The sequence below is a fragment of the Somniosus microcephalus genome, chromosome 6 (assembly GCF_052327205.1).
Source record: "Somniosus microcephalus isolate GS21.2 chromosome 6, FLI_Smic_1.0, whole genome shotgun sequence".
In the NCBI taxonomy this organism is placed as follows: domain Eukaryota; kingdom Metazoa; phylum Chordata; class Chondrichthyes; order Squaliformes; family Somniosidae; genus Somniosus; species Somniosus microcephalus.
In genome coordinates, this window is record NC_140992.1 from 208,362,369 (window position 1) to 208,384,119 (window position 21,751).

At 41.2% G+C, this 21,751-nt stretch overlaps 1 protein-coding gene across 2 annotated transcripts in view; it reads left to right on the plus strand.

Annotated features, from left to right (window-relative positions):
- Positions 1 to 9,430, plus strand: part of ranbp10 (RAN binding protein 10) — a 218,887-nt gene extending 209,457 nt beyond the window's left edge. For both annotated transcript variants that reach the window (XM_085991316.1, XM_085991317.1), the window contains exons 14-15: positions 1,979 to 2,265; positions 9,081 to 9,430. In XM_085991316.1, coding sequence (XP_085847442.1) covers positions 1,979 to 2,109 — 131 coding nt within the window. In that variant the 3' untranslated portion in view covers positions 2,110 to 2,265; positions 9,081 to 9,430. The remainder of the gene's footprint in view (positions 1 to 1,978; positions 2,266 to 9,080) is intronic.
- Positions 9,431 to 21,751: the final 12,321 nt, after the last annotated feature.

Genomic DNA, 21,751 nt, shown 5'->3' on the forward strand with positions numbered 1-21,751 from the left:
AGAATATAAAAATAGGGAGGTATTGCTTCAGTTGTACAAGGTATTGGTGAGACCGTACCTGGAATACTGCATACAGTTTTGGTGTCCATACTTAAGAAAGGACATACTTGCTCTCGAGTCAGTACAATGAAGGTTCACTCGGTTAATCCCGGGGATGAGGGGATGGACATATGAGGAGAGGTTGAGTAGATTGGGACTCTACTCATTGGAGTTCAGAAGAATGAGAGGCGATCTTATTGAAACATAAGATTGTGAAGGGGTTGGATCGGGTGGATGCGGGGGGGATGTTCCCGATGATGGGTGAAACTAGAACTAGGGGGCATAGTCTTAGAATAAGGGGCTGCTCTCTCAAAACTAAGTTGAGGAGGAACTACTTCACTCAGAGGGTGGTAGGTCCATGGAATATGCTGCCCCAAAAAGCTGTAGAAACTACATCATTACATAAATTTAAAACAGAAATAGACAGTTTCCTAGAAGTAAAGGGAATTAAGGGTTACGGGGAGCGGGCAGGAATTTGGACATGAGTCTAGGTTCGGATCGGTCATGGCCCTGTGGGTAGCGGAGCGGGCCCAGGGGCCGTGTAGCCTGGTCCTGCTCCTATTTCGTGTGTCTAATTCTGTTAGATTCAGGAGATGGTTCTGTGATAGTAGATTGGCGGTTAGGATCAGATCAGCCATGATCTTATTGAATGGCGGAGCAGGCTCGAGGGGCCGATTGGCCTACTGCTCCTATTTCTTATGTTCTTATGTAAATTGGACCTTATTGCGCCAGTTTTACGACAGCCAATTTCGGGGACCAATGTCCCATGGCCAAATTAAGCCTGAAAGACATCCAACCTGATATTGAGTCAGACTGTTTTTCTGGCAGCCACATATAACAAACATTATGCCTTTTACATATGTAAATGAGGGGCTTAACACCTGTTTAGCATCCCTCTGCCCTGTGAAATTGGTTACCGATGAGTGGAGAAGGAGCCTGAGCTGCTCCACTTGGGATTCTTCAGCGGCTGCTGAGGCCTAAGCAGCAGTCACCAACAAAAGCTGAGTTTTGTTTTTGAGAAAATGTTATATTTCATTCCCGTGGCGTCAGGAGGACCAGAAATGTTCCCCCAACTCCACATTACTCCCAATCGGCCCCACCACCGTTGTCGCTCCACCCGCCTTCGGGCCCCTTAAAGCGATGAAATAAATGACCAGATCATCTGTTGTAGGTGTTGGTTGAGGCATAAATGTTTGGCTAGGACACCGGGAGAACTCCCCTGCTCTTCCTCGAAATATCCACCCGAGAGGGCAGATGGGGCCTCGGATTAATGTCTCATCCGAAAGACAGTACCTCTGACAGTGCAACACTCTCTGAGGGAAGTTATTATTGAATATTTTTTCTGACTAATGCCAGCCAGTCTTCAAACCTCCAGATTAAAATGGCTCAGTGAACCAAAGTAAAAATTCATTGCATCAGTGCCAAATAATGTCAGACCTGACCTGGCCTGGGAATGTGTCACATTCTTGCTGGGGGTGCTGGTTTTCTGCTGCCTGGCAGCCTCAATCCTCATGGTCAGCTAAGCACACACTAACAACATGCTCCAGAAATGCAACAACATTTCAAAATGGTAACTGGATGGCGAGGATACAGCTTCTCCAAGCAGCATCCAATGGATTTGAGACTAAGGTCAGATGATAAATGTTGCTTGTTCTCAGCCTAGCTGCTGGATGGAACACCAGGTGAAAGATGTGCCCCTCTCAATGGAAGAAAATCTGAGGTAATCTGATTAACCCCTGATATGATTGCAACTTCCCAGTTGATGTCTTTAGGCCAGAAACCTTTCTTTGGGAGGAGAAAAGAATGAGTAAAAATGCAGCATCTTAGATGAGGAGCAATGAAAATGGCGCTGATCTGTATGATTTGTAGGGCTATAGCATGCATGGTGGTGCAATGGTAAAACCGACCTTGTTTGTTTGTTCCTCTCTTTCATGCACAGAATCTCAGAATCTGCCAAAGCAGCCACCATTGATGCTTGCACTGGGCCAGGCCTCCGAATGCCTTCGGCTGATGGCACGTGCAGGGATTGGATCCTGTTCATTTGCCAGAGTGGACGACTATTTGCACTAGCTGCTGTGGCAGTGGAAAGACCTCAAATACTGCCCCCTCACCTCCTGTTCAAGACCTACAACAACCCCTCCCTCTTCTCGAAGACCATCGCACTGCCCACCAGATGGGTGCTGACCGATCTCCTTTCCTGCCAGCATCCTTGTTACATTTTATCAGGTTACACGACTGAATGCATTGCATTTTGCAAGAGATCATGGGTGCAGTAGTGCACAGTACAAATGTAGCATATTCCTCTCTGATTTCTTAGTCACTGAGCCACCAGTATTTAGCCCTGGAGGTTTTGTCCTGTGCTAGCCTCTGTTGTTTACTGGTTATTATTAGGGCTGTAACAAAACTCGTGTATTTTGAAGCTTTATTCATTTATTTTATTTAACAAGGCACAAATAACGCCTTGCATTTGTAGCAGCATTCCTGTTCCCCAGCGCTAATCGTATTGGTTCAAGTCCAGTCCCTGTTTCCTTTGGCAAAATTTCATAGGCACCCAAAGCTTTGCTGTGTACTATTGCCAAGGCTTTGAATTCCCCCCCTGCCATTTTCATACCCAGTCCTTTGCCAAAAAAATACAACTCTTGGTTTGTTACAGCCCTAGTAATCAACCATGTTTGGTTTACATCTTTTCCATGTTCTACCTGTGTATATTTGTGTGGAACAATGCTGCTCATTATCACTTTGCTGTTTTGGTTTTGTTGTTCTGTCGTTCAGCCTCTAGTTGCACGCCAATAACTTCCATTCGTTTCTTATCGGGAGTCCTACTTTACAACCAATATCATGTCAGGTTATACAGTATGTGAGTTCTGAACAGCCTCATACATTCAGCTGTGAGTTCAAATCACATTCTCAAACTGACCCCTCCACCAGGCCTTCCCTTCCAATATGAGTGCCACCAGTTCTATCTGGGTCATTTGTCAGCGAGAAATAGAATGGGGTTGGGGGTGAGAGGGAAATAATGCTAGGCAAGGATAATGTGGGTGCAAAGCTAGCTAACTTTCTGGGCGCTTGGGAAACCAAGGCAAAGGCCATTTCAGTAGTTGAAGGTATACATTTCTGCAAGTTTACTACAAAACATCCTTCCTTGGAAGGGTTTTCTTGATCTGTTTTTGCTATAATACAAATTAACCTCTGGGCAAGTTAGTTGATGAGCAACTTATTCCACTGTTACTTGATTACCACAGCACTGATTCCACAGTTCTGGCTTACCACTGCAATATCATTAATTGAACAATCTACTCTGGTATTTCTTAAGCTATTAAAACTTCAAAATCAACCAGTTAGTCATGTCAGTATGATAGTTCCACCTAGAAGTCACCTCAAAGCAATCATAAGATTACTACAACAACATAGGACTAACTCCCCGGAGAAACATCAGGATGACAGAATTCCAGACATGAGCCAAGAAATTTAAAATGTGCTGTGGATTCCTGTGACTGCCTTGAATATCATAAAATAGGAATCTAACTACTTCGAAGTCCACCAGTTCTATAAGTCAGTAAATATTCAAAAATAAGAATGCTGCCATTTGGACAATAAGCATTGATCATGAATTGAAGCGGATTCGGAGCAGTTATTCCAAATGGTAACCAGTAAAGACAGAATAGGAACTGCAGTATGTAACTTCCCAGTTGTGAACAGTTGCACAATGCAGTTCACCTAGCAGTGTGGGATTGAAGTATTGGCTTTTATTAGTTTTTTAAAAAAATAGGCCATTACTTTCTCTCAAGCTTCTTTTATATTGGTGCTATTCTAATTTGGATTCAGTAACATCATCTCCCAGCATTTGATGCTAAATCCAGTTCCTTTGTCCCAGGGTTAAATCAGCTATAGTTCCCAGAGAATAATTTCAATAAGGAAATGTGGGAATTTCTGTTTCAGCGTAAATTGTGCACATTATAGTGAAATAGCACTGCTCCAATAAACATGAGGTTTTAGTGCCCGAGGATCAACTCGCATGATCCCATCTTAACTTACTGTCCTTTATGCATTGACTTGCCCAAGTGCCCTGCAACAGAACTTGGTGATCAGAGTGGAAATAGGGAACCAAAATGACAAAATATGGTAGTTGCAGGAGATGATGTGGCTAAACACAACTTCAGTGGAAGGTGGAAACCACTTCAGCAATACTTGAAAAGCAAAATATGAAGGCAAATGGGGAGCTTGCAGATCACTAGTGTCTGTGAGCAAAGCTGAAATGCCATCTGAGGGTTCAGATAATGCAGTACCCTCCACTTTTGGGAGATTTTTTTGTCACATCATGGACAAAAAAAAAGTTTCATATTAGTTGAAATTTACAAAACTTCTGCAAAGAATGTAGTGGTGCAATGTAGGGTGGATTATTGATGAAACGCACTTCTACAGCTTCAGGAAAGTTTTCACTTGTAACCAACATTTTGGTAAAATTGAACTTTCCTTTTTGGCCTTTTAACCATTTATTTCTTCTTTCTGTTAACGATCTACAATAGCATTACAATTCTGTTACTTTTATTTTTAAATCCATTCCACGTTTATTTTTTATTCATTATTTTCCACACACAATTCCCCTTCCCATCCTCTCCCAGCTGCTGTTGGGCACTGTTCTCTGCCCAGGGGGAGAGGCCAGACAGCTTCTCCAGGTCCCTGCCTATTCCACATTCATCTGCCACAGGGAGGTATGCAGGACTGATCTGGTATGATGTCTGAACTCTGTTCTGCTCAGCCAATCCCTGGAGCTTGTAACATATGGCAGTGGAGCATGACTATCCATTGCACCTCTCCGTGGTGCAGCATGTGGTCTGGGGGGAAATCTGATATTTTAGTTATTGAATTTAATACCAGGAATTACAGCATTGTATGGCTGATTTTTTTTAATGTACATTTTAATATTTAAGCACTTGTGCAACCCACAAAGTCCAAGTAATAGAATGTTGTTGATGCAAGATCCCTGTTAATGCATTGATGATCAGAAGTTTCAGCTGGCTGGGAGGCATGAGAAACCAGGCATTACTTGTCATCTATATACCAAGCTGAGATAGGCAGTTATGTGCACCTAGGCATACTCACCAATTAAACACAAGCCTGCGATCCTGGCATCGCCCAAGATTTAATTCTGCACCTGTGGGATTGGGGTAATTTGACCACTCTGACTGTGTTTTTCTCCCCAACCAGTTTCCTCATGTGGTCCCTTGCTGCCTGCTTAGAGAGGGTGTAAACATTTGGCCTGTTGACATACCCATGGGTGTCTTCAGTGCCACTCTGTGGCTGACTGAAAATGTGATGGGGCCCGTCAGTTTGCTCTTCCATGCATGACTCTGGGTAACAATTAATGAGACCTGCCAATGCTGCTTCACTAAAGTGAGGCACATATTTTCACTGAAGCTAGGATTTGAACTTGAGGCTTTTTAAGAGAGTCTACAGCTAAGCAGGTAGTACATGCAAGAATTCATACATAGAGAATAGAGGAGCACTGATTCACTGCAAAATCAAAGCAGACTGGGGCTGTGATGAATGGAGGAAGGTCCACTGAGGAGACCAAAATGTCAAAGGCTTCTGGAGTTGTGTTGTCTGCATCACATGGAACTTACTGGCCACTCCTTGATTGAGCCTAGTTTATCTAGTGAATGTCACATATTGATGTAGATATTTTTAAAGGATTTATAAAAATCAGTAACCATAGGTAAATACTCAATCCCCTTCAAATGTATGGTGGAACATGAAACATAGGACAGAGTATGATGTAGAAACGAATGGGGGAAAGGGGGACAATGACTCACTGGGCTGCAAGAGCTAGAATTTTATGGTCTAACACGAAGGTGACAACATTCCTCGTAATGGCCTAGATTTAATTTTCTTAAATTTGAAACCTATTATAGACCCTGCATCATCCCTGTCAGTTGGTTGGTCTTATGCATCACCTGTTGGATACACCCAGGCAGTTTTCAGTAACAGTAAAGTAGTCTGTGGCACACTGTACAGTGCTGCAAAGCAAGTGTGCATGCAAGGTGGGCAACACCAGGTGGTTTAAGGTGTCATTTACATCTAGTATTTTTGTTTTCCGCGGAATAATCTGACCACACCATTCTTTTTCATTTTAACCAATCTTTTTCATAAGGTTCACGGGGCATTGGAGCCCTTTTAAGTTCAACTCTCATCTTTTGGAAGATCAGCTTTTTAAAGATGTAAGACTATGTTAATGTAGGTTGTGCCCTGATGAGACTTACCTTAAAGTCAATGCCTTATACTTGGATTTGTCATGGGGTTAGTTAAAAGGGAAGTATATGGAATTGATAACTGTTCATCGGTCATAGTTATCTCATTAGTCTGGCTTTCTTTTTAGAAGGTTTTGATTAAGAGCAGCATACAAGCAGACATTCTTTGTAGCTCTCCCCTTCCCATGATACAATATATTCAGTGTCATCATAGTGAAGCATTTTGTGCACAATCCACTTTCCCCACAGGAAAGGAGGGGGGTTTGACAAAATGTTTGCTTCAGCCTGCCTCTACCCACTACTAAAGCATAAAACTAAGTATCAAATGTAGACTGAATGACACCAATATATTCAGATATTTCCATTTGTAAGTTTTTTTGAATTGACGAGATTGGGTTAGTTCCAGTTGTTGGATAGCATGTTATTTTCTGAAAGTTAATAATCTGGATAAATAGACAGGTATAAGTGTCCAACTCCCTTTTTTTCAAAAAAAAAGATTTGGATTGGGGGATATGCCATTTAATTCCACTTTTAATGTCTTAACAAATCCAACTTTATTTTAACACCGCATTAACTTTAATATCAAGGCACAACCTAATTCAGTACATTATATTTCCCCTTCATTTTTTGGGTGGGGGGGGTGGAGATATGAAAATTAATTCAGATATTTCTCCTGCACAACCATGTCTATCAATTAAAAAGCAGAAAACGTATGCTGGAAAAGGTCAACAATTTAGTTGTTTAAGAGAGTGCATAATCTTAAGAGTACTTTTTATTTAACCATTAACCAGATTAGGTCAACAAAAGGGGATTGTGTCATGTTGGGACAGTGTTATCCAATAGTAATTGCTGACTAGCCCCAGGTGTGGCTACGGCGATACTGTTTTAGCCACATGCACTAAATTAAATAGAAAACGCCTTGCACACAATACAGGTAAATGTACCTCATGTATATTTACTTAGCTTACATCTACCACCATTCAGTAACCAAGGAAGTAAATAAAGCGCTCACAACAATCAAAAAATACTTGTACACTCTGCTTTTTGTCTTACCATTTTACCAACGAATGCACAAAGGATTAAAGTACACGTGCACATGCCATGTGGATGAATATTGAGATCACATGCTCATTTTTAAATTTACTAACCAGAAGTGTAATGGAATTAGCCACATCTGGATTCCCAATTTGCCAGATGTGGCTGATGTATTGGACAACACTGTCTTAGGAAATGAAGCAAATGGTTTTTACAGCAATCAATCCCTGGCTTTGTTCATCAGGCTGTCAGAATTGTTTTCACTGCATTCCCATCCCATGAAAACACATTGGACCAGAAACAGGAGGTTGGGTCAGTTTCAGTTGCTGGACAGCTCATTATCTGCTGCTAGCTGATAATCTACAAATTGACTTGCCCTTTCTGGCGATCCATCCAGACATTATAGGTCTTGAAATTTCATACTGACTCACGATTGGAGAACAATTCTTAATTTTTAAATGAAAAACGGGGCTTTCAGCTAAATGTTTTTCTGACTGGCTGCTGGTGACCTTTTACATATAAAAATATAAATGCACTAGCCAAACCAGAATCTACTTGCCAAACCCTACATACCCTCCTCCCCCAATAATATTAGCAGTAAAAAAAAAAGGCAAATAAATGGGCATTCAACTGTCCAGAAAGTTGATTTGCTTGCAAATTGCTAGCCTTGAAAAGCCTGGAAATATGACATACTGTAAATTAGCAACATGAACTTGTATTCAGTATTGTGTATTTACAAATAATTGAAAGACCAGCAACAGCGATGTTGGAGACAGTGCTACTGATTGGTCACACTCGCATCCCAGTTGTCACTGTAAGCTGGAAATCTGTATTGTGTACTAGGTAAGTGTGAATGTGAGTGGAGGTGTCATACTATATGACGAGCTACTAACAGCTTTGTAAAACCATGTATTTTTCTTCCTTGTTTTTTTTTTTTTAAAGTGTCTGTCAATCAGTGGCGAGGTTGATGTTGTCACCTTGAGACAATCTAAAATGATCATTTTGAATTAAAGTTTCTGATTTCATTTTCTGATATTCGTCATTGGAAACAATGCTACTAATTTGTATATTGTCTCACTAACATCTTACGGTTGCGATTATGCACCATTTTAAATTTTCTTTCTGGTTTATATGCTTTCGGTCCCACTGTCCCCTGTGCAGCTACTCTTGACACAACTCAAGTATTTTTGCTGATGTGGGAGACATTTCACAAAAGTGGTATAATTTACCTCTCGTATCTTCTCTTTCTGCTAAATTTCCCAAATGAATTCTGATCCTGGATATAACCAAACACCAATTTGGAAAGAGAAGCATGCTGCATTTTAACAGTAACTTACATTTGCACTCACACAAAACCCTGAGGTTGACGCTTTTGAGTTTGTACCAGGCACTTTGAAATATGGGAACAGGAGGTCTCATTTTCCTGATGTTATGAAGTGTACTGAAGCATGGCTTTGATTTTTTTTGTGTGCTCTTTTCCCTTGGTTGGGCTCTGCAAAACTAATGCTGATTTTTTTTATTTTAATTTTCTTTTTTTTTTAGAATAAAACAATACAAATGGTGTGACACTATTTAAAGATTTAAAACATTCTGTTAATCTAGTAATTCTAGTTTTGTGTACTTAACTATGCTCAGCTTGAAACTATAGTCATTTTGTTTAAAGGAAGGGAAGGGTGATAATAAAATGTTAAATTCTGTATACAGTATAAAATGTATACATTGTAATTTAATGATTTTCTTTTGTTGCTCCAAACTCAGGTATGATACATACAATTACAGCATGGAATGTGAAGCAAGATGTTTCGTTTTACCAACACAAAACTCATGAACTAATTTCTGCTCCATGCTCAATATCAGTTTAGTTTTGTTATGAATTCAATAAATGAACACATAAGTTGTGCACAAGTACAATGGTTGTTCAGTTTGAGCATAGTAAGTATTTGTGAAGCAAAAATTACCCAGTACTAGCATGAACATTTGAGAAACTTTTAAAACAAAAGGAAAACACAAAAAAAACAAAATATGTACTAGAAATATGTTAAAACAAAATGTATTCTGTTGTATTTTGACAGAATTATTTTTATTAAAATACACAGTCATGTGCTAAATTGCTGTTGGATTTTTAATAACTTCTGCCCTTAGTTTTTTTGCAGTTGATCATGTATATCTTTTCATTGCTACAAACTTAGTCTATAAAGTGCAAATTATCAGCAGCTTGTTGATTTCATTAAAATAAAATGCATAGTAATTGATGAAAAGGTCAAACACTTGGTTAAAACATTGCACATTCACCTCTCGAACCCAGGCCCAAATCCAGACTGAACTGATGGGCAAAATTTCTCCTTGCTGCCCTACATAGGCCCCAGAGAAGCCATGGGTCTTAATTTGACTCTATTGCGTTTCACGGATCATTTGTCTCCTATTTAAATTGAATTTTTAATGAGTAATTAGTGTAAAACAAAATTTTAAATAGCTGCAGCTCCTTTTACTGAGGAAGTTGGTTATATGATCACTTCGTTGACAGTGGATGTGAGCTTCCAACACAATTTTCACATTCAGTTGCTAAGAAAGGCTCAAAAAACTCGACCTTTTTTCACTGGAGCAGAGAGGATTAAGGGGGGGGGGTGGATCTAGATGAGGTTTTCAAAATTGTGAAAGGTTTTGAGATGGTAAATGGTGCAGAAGATTGTTTCCACTGGTTGGTAAATGGCTAATAAGGACATAAATCCCAAAATTCGCACTAGAAGAATAAAAGGAGAAATTGGAAGAATTTTTTTCAACTGGTAATTAAAACCAGGAATGCTTTGCCATAACTGTAGCATAGGCAATAGTGTAATTTAAAAGGGAATTGGGTAAGGAAGAAAAGGATAGAGAAATTAGGTTAAGATTGATAGCTCTAGTTGAACAGCTAGCTTAGATGCGATGGACTTAATGGGCTCTTGTATTGTCAATTCTGATACTGCAATGCTTTGTTTTAATATGTATATTTTTAAGGGGTTGTTTGAGATTTTTAAAAATTAAATCTTAACTGTCTTCTGCTTTTCACCCTTAGTAGTTAAGGAATAATTCTGAAGCTATTTAGGGAGGGAAATTAGCTTCAAGTTCAGCCTGTCATAATACTCTGAAGCACAATTTAAGCCTCTAGAACATTTATCCACTGTTTACGCTTCCAGTCAGCAGTTTTGAGGTATTGTCTCTAATGAGGTGGCAGAGAATTCCAATGGGTAATGTTTTGGGACTGAGTTTCCTCATTAATCTGTGGATATCAGCAGCTGAAGTAACACAAAATTACACCGATCAAGCAATTAGCCACTGAACCACCTATTTAGGATTGGGTCAGATCAGCAGGGACTGTCACACTGTAGCAGTTAAATTATCAATTTGCAAGAGGTAGTGTTTATAAGTACTGTTTATTGTCAGTTGTTGGGGGAAAAAGAAGGGAAAGAAGAAAAAGGTATACAAAAAATAAAGAACAAGAACAAGGAAAAGCTAAATTACAATTGTTAAAAATCTGTTACAATGGTGATGTACTTGCTGTCCACATGGTAGTGATACATTTAAATTTCAGGTTACAACGCTGGGAGGGAAGTTCTTCTAATAGCAAACTGTTAACATTGTTTCCATTTTTTTTCTCTCAACATTCACTTAAGAGCTGGGGAGCCGATTCCAGGACTTGAGAACATAAACTAGGCTGATACTCCAGTGGAGTACTGAAAAACTGCAGCATTGTTACAAATGCCATCTTTCAGATGACGGGTTAAACCGAGATCCCATCTGCCTGCTTAGGTAGATGTTCAGGATCTTATTGCACTGCTGGGATAAGAGCAGCAAGTTCTCCGATGTCCTGGTCAACATCCCTCCCTCAGTAAATACCACATTCATTTGTCGGTCGTCTCATTGCTGTTGGTGGGATATTGTGTGCAAAATAATTGCAACAATCCCTGTGCTTCAAAAGCTTTTGCCATGTGAATCGCTTTGAGTGTACTACGTAAATGCATTTTTTTCTTGCTACAGAGAGTTCATAGCTACTTAAGAATTTCAACAGTTCAGTTAACCTTTCATTAACTTTCCTGATTACTTTTGGCCTTCAGCCATCTGTTTTGGATTTTATTTATTTGTCCAATCAATTACACAGCACATGTTGGAATGCCAGTGCCTAATACTAGAGTTGTAGGCCACAGGTTTGATCCACCACCCTGCTGAATACCAGTGCCAACAGCGGTGCAGTGGAGAGGCAGCAACACGTTGTATTTAGCACCCCTTACATACAGGAAGTGTTGGCTCACTTTACAATAAGCTAAGGATGCAAGCAGAGGAGGAATGAGAAGCTGCTGGCATCAAGTTAATACCTGTGTTGAATCAGGTGAGAGCAGAACTAGAAGAGACCAGTGCCCAAAGTTGACTGCAGAGGAGAAATGGAATGGTTAATGGTGTCAACAGTGTCAGAGCGGTTAAGGTGAATGAGAAAATGTAGGGAGCCAAAGTTGCACAGGATGTCACTTGTGACTGGTGCAGTCTTGGTCCTTTGGCAGGACGAACGCCCAATTAGAGGGACAAGAGTGATAGGCACACAGTTACAAGGTGATAACATGTTCCAGAACTGGAGAGGAGGGGAAGGTTTGAGAATGTGCTAGTTGGAGGGGTTTAGAGTGGGCTTCTTGAGAAGGGAAGAGATAACTGATTTGAAGGCGGTGAAGGACATTAGAATCATAGAATGGTTACAGCACAGTAGGAGGCCATTCGGCCCGTCAAGCCCGTGCTGGCTCTCAGTAAGAGCACTTCAGCTAGTCCCACTCCCCGTAGCCCTGCAAATCTTTTTCCTTCAGGTACTTATCCAATTGCCTTTTGAAAGCCACGATTGAGACTGACTCCACCACCCTTTCAGGCAGTGCATTTGCGATCCTAGCCACTCGCTGCGTAAAAAAGTTTTTCCTCATGTCGCCTTTGGTTCTTTTGCCAATCACCTTGAATCTGTGTCCTCTGGTTCTCGACCCTTTCGCCAATGGGAACAGTTTCTATCTACTCTGTCTAGACCCCTCATGATTTTGAATACCTCTATCAAATCTCCTCTCAACCTTCTCTGCCCTAAGGAGAACAACCCCAGCTTCTCTCATCTATCCACGTAACTGAAGTCCCTCATCCCTGGAATCATTCTATTAAATCTTTTCTGCACCCTCTCTAAGACCTTCACATCCTTCCTAAAGTGCGCTGCCCAGAATTGGACACAATCCTCCAGTTGAGGCCGAACCAATGTTTTATAATGGTTCTTCATAACTTCCTTGCTTTTATATTCTATGCCTCTGTTTATGAAGCCCAGTATCCCGTATGTTTTTTTTAACTGCTTTCTCAACCTGCCCTGCCACCTTCAACAATTTGTGCACACATACCCCCCAGGTGTCTCTGTTCGTGCACCCCCTTTAGGATTGTACCCTTTAGTTTATATTGTCTCTCCTTGTTCTTCCTATCAAAATGTATCACTTTGCACTTTTCTGCGTTAAATTTCATCTACCACATGTCCATCCATTTCACCAGCCCGTCTACGTCTTGAAGTCTATCACTATCCTTCTCACTGTTCACTATACTTCCAAGTTTTGTCATCTGCATATTTTGAAATTGTGCCCTGTACTCCCAAGTCTAAGTCATTAATATATATCAAGAAAAGCAGTGGTCCTACTACTGACCCCTAGCTTCCTCCAGTCCGAAAAACAACCGTTCACCACTACTCTCTGTTTCCTGTCACTTAGCCAATTTCGAATCCATGCTGCCACTGTCCCTTTTATTCCATGGGCTTCAACTTTGCTGATAAGCCGATCTGGCATTTTCTTAAACGCCTTTTGGAAGTCCATATACACCACGTCAACTGCATTGCTCTCATCAAATCTTTCTGTTACCTCATCAAAAAACTCAATCAAGTTAATAAACACTATTTGCCTTTAACAAATCTGTGCTGGCTTTCCAGATGGGAGAGAGAGACTGATGTTACAAGCATAAGTCCGGGGATGTGGAGTTGGAGAGGCTGGGATGAGGGGCAATTGAGGGAGCAGGTGATGAGCTTCACAAATGAGGTGAAATGGGGGAGAAACTGCAGAGAACAGGAAGGGTGAAGGTACAGTTGAGTGGAGGGCGGATGAGAGAGCTGGGAGTTCAGGAGGCAACAGCTGCTAGCAGATGGCCTCGATATTGGAAACACAAAAGTACTCATTTCTCATATTTCAACTCTGAGCAGCAATCTAAGGTTGAGTTTGGAGTTGTTTCTGCTCTCCAGAATGAGTGGTTTTGGCCAGGAAAAGTAAACTTGGATAAATTGAGGTGCTCCAGCCAAAACTGATGGTGAACGGCCAGGCTCGATGAAAGAAAGAACTTACATTTATATAGTGCCTTTCACAACCTTGGGATGTCCCAAAGCGCTTTAGAGCCAATGAAGCACTGTTGGCGTCTCCTACACTACAAGTCCATTTGAGTTTAATGTTGCAGAGGTGGCCATTATAATGGTAGAGCGGTGGGAGTGGAAGACTGAATGAGACCTGAGAGGTGTTAAAAGGTGAGTGTGCGGTAGTTTTAGAGAAGATTGGCCCAAACACCAAGTAGCAGCCAAGTATCTTCCCAAAGGGTGAGGGAGGAAAATCTGAGAGTGCTACCATCTGATACCAGAAGCTGCCCCACCATACAACTTAACAAGAACCAACTGGTTCATTCAAGTATTGCCAAGATTGCGATTCAAATTGCAGCCACAAGATTTGAAGTATAAAACATTCGTAGGTTGTATGGTGGAGTTACTGTGTTAATTTTATTTATATGAAATAGGATTATAAGAGATGTGAATTGGAAGATCTCATTTATGATTTATCCCTCCGGTGGGCTGGGCCTACTTCATGCTGATCACTTGTCGGACTCTTCTGTGCTCTCAACAGTCACTGGGATTAAGTGGTAAAACATCTTGCATAATTATCCATTCCCTCTGACTATTCTTATGTGACCTATTATGATGTGGGGAAGAATTATTAGCTCAATTACAGAAATAATTTAATGCAGGGAAAGTGGAGATTGCAAGTTTTATTATAGTACAGCCTGACTTTGAATGGAATTTGGACTTTTGCTCTAGCTGATGCCCTTAATATCAAATTCAAAGAGAGTTCATCACACATTATCACCTTAGCAACCAAGAGTTGCTTATCATAACCTCTTGTTTAGGGACCGACTTAAAAGTTGCAGATCCAAACTCAAATGTACTGTATATTGTTTAATAGTGGTTCAGAAACCACAGGTGCTCAGTATGTAGTTGCTGGCTGCAACACGATACCACCTCAGTAATGAGATTATTTTTTAAACCTACATGAACATGAGCTCATCCTAACTTGCACCAAGTCCCGTTCACCCATCGCCCCCATGCTCGCTGACCTACATCGGCTCCCGGTCCGCCAACGCCTCAATTTAAAAATTCTCATCCTTGTTTTAAAATCCCTTCATGGCCTTGTTCCTCCCTATCTCTGTAACCTCCTCCAGCCGAACAATCCTCCGAGCTCTCTGAGCCCCTCCAATTCTAGCGTCTTGCGCATCCCCGATTTTAATTGCTCCACTATTGGTGGCCATGCCTTCAGCTACCTAGGCCCTAAGCTCTGGAAATCACTCCCTAAACCTCGCTGCCTCTCTCCCTCTCCTTTTAACACGCTCCTTAAAACCTACCTCTGGCAAAGCTTCTGGTCATCTATCCCAATATCTCATTATGTGGCTCGTTGTCAAATTTTGTTTGATAACACTCTTGTGAAGTGGCTTGGGATGGTTTACTATGTTAGAGTTGGTATATAAATGCAAGTTGTTGTTAAACAGGATATATTGTGGCATACTGCATACATAACAAAGAAATGCATGTTGCTTGTATTCTAGTCCACATCATTTAGTGAACTCTGTTGCATTTAGCCTATGTCCCATATTGCATCTTTTATATATGGCTTTAAATATCAGATGTGAAAAAATCTAGTATAAAACCTGCTACAAAGAGGCACATAAGAATGTACACGTCTGGAAAAAGCAATTATAGTCCACCAGGGTGGTTCTAAAGTTCAGAAATTATCAGTCTCTTCAAATCCCCACCATCACCTTGCTTGCCAAATATCTATCCAGCACACGGTCCATTCCATTCACCACTCTGTGTAAAATAATTAAATTCAAACTGTTCATCTTTGAACTTGATTCAATGTCCCACTTGTAGAGTTTGTGACTGTATCAAGTATATTATTGTGCTTCATCTTGTATATACCCATCAGAATCTTGAATACCTCATTAACATCTCCCCTGAGCTTTTGTGAGTATAAACACCTCAGTTATCACTAAGCATAGTAGACTCATAACTAAGGTCAGAGCATATGGGGTCGGGACAGGTAGCCGAATGAACAGCAGCTGGCTACAAATCAGAAAACAGAGGGTAGGCATTGAGGGCAGCTACTCAGACTGGGAAAAGTTGGGAAGTGGTGTTCCACAGGGATAGCTGCTGGGACCACTGTTCACGATTTACATTAACAATTTGAACTTGGGACTTGGAAGTACAATTTCTAAATTTGTGGATGACACCAACTTGGGGGGAGGGGTGCAGTTAAAGGGTAGACATGGAGAAAATGTTTCCACTGGTGGGGAGTCCAAAACTAGAGGTATAAATATAAGATAGTCACTAATAAATCCAATAGGGAATTCAGGAGAAATTTCTTTACCCAAAGAGTAGTAAGAATGTGGAATGTGCTACCACAAGGAGTAGTTGAGGCAAATAGCATATATGCATTTAAGGGCAAGCTAGATAAGCACGAGGGAGAAAGGAATAGGGTTAGATGAGGAGGCTTATGTGGAGCATAAACACTGGCATAGACCAGTTGGGCCGAATGGCCTATTTCTATGCTGTAGACTCTATGTAATTTCCATAGAAACTTGCATTGTTCACCTCCTCGGGGCATCCTAAAGCGCTTGAATTATTTCTAGAATGAATGTGGGCAAACATGACAATCAATTTGCATACAGTAAACTATAGAGAAATTTAAAATTTATCATTCTTTAAAACATAAATGATAAAATTCCAATGTTTACATTTGATAAATACACAATAATACAAGAAAAACCTACCCGTGGATTAAAAAAAACTAATTGGGATGCACCTATCCCTTTGAATGTAATTAAAACTTCATAGTGAGAGACCCTTTATTATTACATTTTCAGGCCAATGGATTAAACATTGGAAAACAGGAAATTAATTGCATTTTTTGATGATTGTTCTTAAGCCAAAAGCATAGTTAGCCCATAATTACTGTTTCAACATTTTTTTTTGCATTTGCAGTTCATTCATACAGGGTGCGGTAGCATAGTGGTTATGTTACTAATAATAATCAACTTTATTGTCATTGTTAGTGCACAAGTGCAGTACAACGAAATGTAGGCTTGCGGCTCCCAAGAGTGTACATTTAGATTAAGACGTTTAAACATTCAACATTCATTTGGCTTGTAATACATTAACATAAACATAATAAAGTGCATTGGCAGATGTGCAGGCTTTAGAGTTTATTTGTGGAGTTCAGTAGGATGACAGCCCTGGGAAAGAAGCTGTTCCTAAATCTGGTCGTTCAGGTGTAATCCAGAGGCCTGAACTAATGATACAGAGACAGCTGGGGAATTTAAATTCAAATAATTAAATAAATCTGGAATAAAAAGCTAGTATCAGTAATGGTAACCATGAAACTACCAGATTGTCGTAAAACCCATCTGGTTCACTAATGTCCTTTAGAGAAGGATATTCTGCCGTCTTTACCTGGTCTGGCCTATATTTGACTCCAGACCCACAGCACTGTGGCTGATTCTTAAGTGCCCTCTGAAATGGCCTAGCAAGCCACTCGGTTGTATTCAAGAAGGTGGCTCACCACCACCTTCTCGAGGGCAATTAGTGATGGACAATAAATGGTGGCCTTGCCAGTGACATCCACATCCCGTGAACGAATAAAAAAAATTCATCTCCTAGACAGTATAGTCCCCAAAGCACACTATTAAATCTTTAGGTGCCAAAAAACTCTGAACTAGAAGGGAAAATTGGCCAGATCTTCCACTCCTGATCTCTATCAAGTGACTTCTGGAAGTGCTTGCATGCTGACATTAGACGCCGAATCAGACATGCTATAATGTTCCCATGGTGAAGTGGCTCACAAAGCTCCCTGTCCAGGCACACACGTGAAAAAAGAACCATATGTGCCAAGGTACAATGTCTACAGAAGAGACTGTGTTGTGATGGCTACAGGTTTATTGCCATTGCTCAGAGAAGAGGAACGGTGCCTATGAAATGCTGAACACATGTTCTCATTACAGATTACGTTTTAAAAGTTCATGAATAGTTGTAAAAAAAAAATGCCACAAAGCATTTTACAGGGGAAATAGATAAGGAAATAGATGCCAGGCCATGAAGGGAGAGATTAGATGGGGTGATTGAAAGCTTGGTAAAAAAGATGAGTTTGGAGAAAAGCAAGAGAACTGGAAAGTGAAAGCCATTTGGTAAGATAGAGGGGTATATATGTTGTACTACTCACTTCAGACTGACTTAACACAACAGTTTAGGCAATTTTATTGTAAAGATGCATTATTCATGATTAGCTGTTCTCACTAAACCCTACTGATCCATTATTCATAATGGAGCTATGTATTTAACTTTCTCTAGTTATAGGAACAGGAGTCGGCTGTTCAGCCCCTGGAGCCTGTTCCGCCATTCAGTTAGATCATGGCTGATCTGTACCTCAACTCCATTTTACCTGCCTTTGTTTCATATCCTTTGCATGCATCCGCTATGCAACAAAAATCTATCGATCTGAATCTTGAAAATTTCAATTGACTCAACATCCACAGCCTTTTGAGGGAGCGAGTTCTTGATCTCTACTACCGTTTGTGTGAAAAAGTGCTTCTTGATTTCACTTTTTAAGTGGCCCAGCTCTAATTTTAAGATTATAATCTCTTGACCTGGATTTCCTTACCGGAAGAAATAGTATCTCTGTATCTACCCTATCAAATCCCTTAATCATTTTGCATACCTCAATTAGTTTACCCCTCAACCGTCTAAACTTGGGGGAATACATGCCAATTTTATGCAAATTCTCTTCAGAATTTAACCCTTTAAGCACCGTTTATCATTCTGGTGAATCTACCCTCTGCCCCTTCCAAATAATGATGTCCTGTGACTGTTGGCAAGGACATTGGGAGACCTCCCCTGCTCTTTTTCAAATAGTGCCATAGGACCAATTATGTCCACCTTAGAGGGCAGTTTAATATCTCATCCAGAAGGCTGCACCTCCTCCAATGCCTCTCCACCATCGTCGAGCTGGGTGGGACTGCACTTGCCTTGTTCCATTCATATCTATCTAATCATAACCAGAAAATCACCTGCAATGGCTTCTATTCCCACTCCCGCACCGTTACCTCTGAGGCCTCCCAAGGATCTATCCTTGGCCCCTCCTATTTCTCATCTACATGTTGCCTCTAGGTGACATCATCCGAAAACACAGCATCAGTTTCCACATGTACGTTGGCGACACCCAGCTCTACCTCACCACCACTTCTCTTGACCCCTCCACGGTCTCTAAATTGTCAGACTGCTTGTCCGACATCCTGTTCTGGATGAGCAGAAATTTTCTCCAATTAAATATTGGGAAGGCCGAAGCCATTGTCTTCGATCCCCGCCACAAACTCCGTTCCCTAGCCACTGACTCCACCCCCCTCCCTAGCATCTGTCTGAGGCTAAACCACACTGTTCGCAACCTTGGTGTCATATTTGACCCTAAAATGAGCTCCCAACCACATATCCGTGGCATAACTAAGACCACCTATTTCAACCTCCGTAACATTGCCCATCTCTGCCCCTGCCTCAGCTCATCTGCTGCTGAAACCCTCATCCATGCCTTTGTTACCTCTAGACTTGATTATTCCAACGCACTCCTGGCTGGCCTCCCACATTCCACCCTACGTAAACTTGAGGTCATCCAAAACTCGGTTGCCCGTATCCTAACTCGCACCAAGTCCCGTTCACCCATCACCCCTGTGCTCACTGACCTCCATTGGCTCAATTTCAAAATTCTCATCCTTGTTTTCAAATCCCTCCATGGTCTCGCCCCTTCCTATCTCTGTAATCGCCTTCAGCCCCACAAACCCACAAGATATCTGCGCTCCGCTAATTCTGCCCTCTTGAGCAACCCTGGTTATAATCACTCAACCATCGGTGGCCATGCCTTCAGCTGCATAGGCCCTAAGCTGTGGACCACCCTCCCTAAACCTCCCCGCCTCTACCTCTCTTTCCTCCTTTAAGACACTCCTCTAAACCTACCTCTTTGACCAAGCTTTTGGTCATTTTCCCTAATTTCTTCTTATGTGGCTCAGTGTCAATTTTTTGTCTTATAACACTCCTGTGAAGCACCTTGGGACATTTTACTATGTTAAAGGTGTTATATAAATACAAGTTGTTGTTGTAGGACATATTATGTCCACCTTAGAGGGCAGTTTAATATCTCATCCAGAAGGCTGCAGCTCCAACAGTGCAGCACTCTTCAGTATTGCACTGAAGTGTCAGCCGAGATTATGTGCTCAAGTTTCTGGAGTGGGCTTGGACCCACGACCTTCTGATTTAGAGCCGAGAGTGCTACAACTAGCAATAAGTAACACAACTTTCAACTTTTCTGTAAAGAGGCACTCTCAACAGGCAAAATATTTTCAATGTGCACACTACCCCAAAATTCTTACCTTTACTTCCTTCTTTATGATTTGATTGCATTACTTATCTACCACCTTGTTTTCCCCTGTATGTACTGGTATTATGCGAGCAGAGATAAAGTTGGACAGAAGCTGGTTATACATATGCCACAGTGGCTAATCTCTGCTCCCTGAGTGCGTCCGATATGTATACATTGTGACTGGATTCCAACCATGTACTACTGTACTTTCTCACAAAACACAAAGGAAAACAAGTTACAAAAAAATGGAGTTGATCATTGTTGCAATCGCACCTATCCGGGCGAGTGGTGAGCATTCCATCGCACTCCTAACTTGAGCTATTTAGATGGTGAAGAGGCATTGAGGGATCAGGAGATGAATCACAGAGGACCCAGCCTTTGTGTTGCTCTTGTAGCCACGGTGTTGCTCTGTCTCATCTAGTTAAGCTTTTGGTCTCCTAAATATTGATGGTGGAGGACTCAGCAATGGTGGTACTGTTGATGGTCGGGGAAGGTGGTTGGATTGATAAAGTTCTTCCTCTTTGGTCATATCTTAAACCCATTTTTTTTTAATCCACCCAATTTTATTCCTGCCTCACCAGAAGGTGCTGACTTATGCTGTTGTACTGTTCCTGGGTGCTGACAACACTCCAGCATCTTGCCCAAGTATACATGCTTCATTTGTGAACCTGGATACTGAATGACAGCAGGCTACTCAACTGTGGGGCAGTGGGTCATGACAGTGGAGTCCCATTCCTCACCTATTACGAAAAGAAAATACTGCAGATGCTGGAAATCTGAAATAAAAACAGAAAATGCTGGAGACACTCAGTAGGTCAGGCAGCATCTGTGAAGAGAGAAACAGAGTTAACGGTTCAGGTCAACTTTCGACCTGAAACGTTAACTCTGTTTCTCTCTTCACAGATGTTGCCTGACCTGCTGAGTGTCTCCAGCATTTTCTGTTTTTATTTCTGTCCTCACCTAATGTCTGCTTATATGCACTTTCCAGTAGGAGCCGCAGAATTGACGTTGACAGTGGGCAGAATTTTTCTTTCTCTAGACCAGGGATGCTGAGGTCAGTTGTAGCATTCCTACCACCACCCAGCCTGAGAACAGCTAACTCAGCTCAGATCAGGAATCAAAACTGGGGCCCTCCTGGTCTGTATGGCTCATTTATACACTAGGAGAGAGTGACTGGGTCATCAGACTTATCTGATTTGTGTTGCTCAACATAATGACAAAAGTTGAAGAAATGTGCTCTTTTTGTTGATTTACAAGTCCAGCTTCCTAATTCCTCCAATTCCTATCACCAATAAGTGCTCCACGCCCTTCTATTTATAACACACATTGCACCCATAATGCACATACAAGCAGCCGCGTGAATGCAAGAACAAAAGCAGGTTGTTTAAGGTTCACTTGCTGTTAGGTTGTTCACACATTCTAATGATATCAAGGATGTGATTATTCCCCTGTATAGTGCCTGCAGGCATCCATTATTACTTAAGTGGTTTTACTGGTGTTGATGTAGTGACATTGTATTTAAAGTCAGTGTAATGATTTTCAATGTCATGTATTGTGATGTGTGGATACCTTTTAAAAGAAAATAAGAATATTTTAATAAAACTTGTCAATCCCCTGTGGTGTTACGCACAGTACATTGGAGAATGTGGTGTCTCTCTTACCTGTCCTTTCTGCCTTCATATTGCTGTTTCT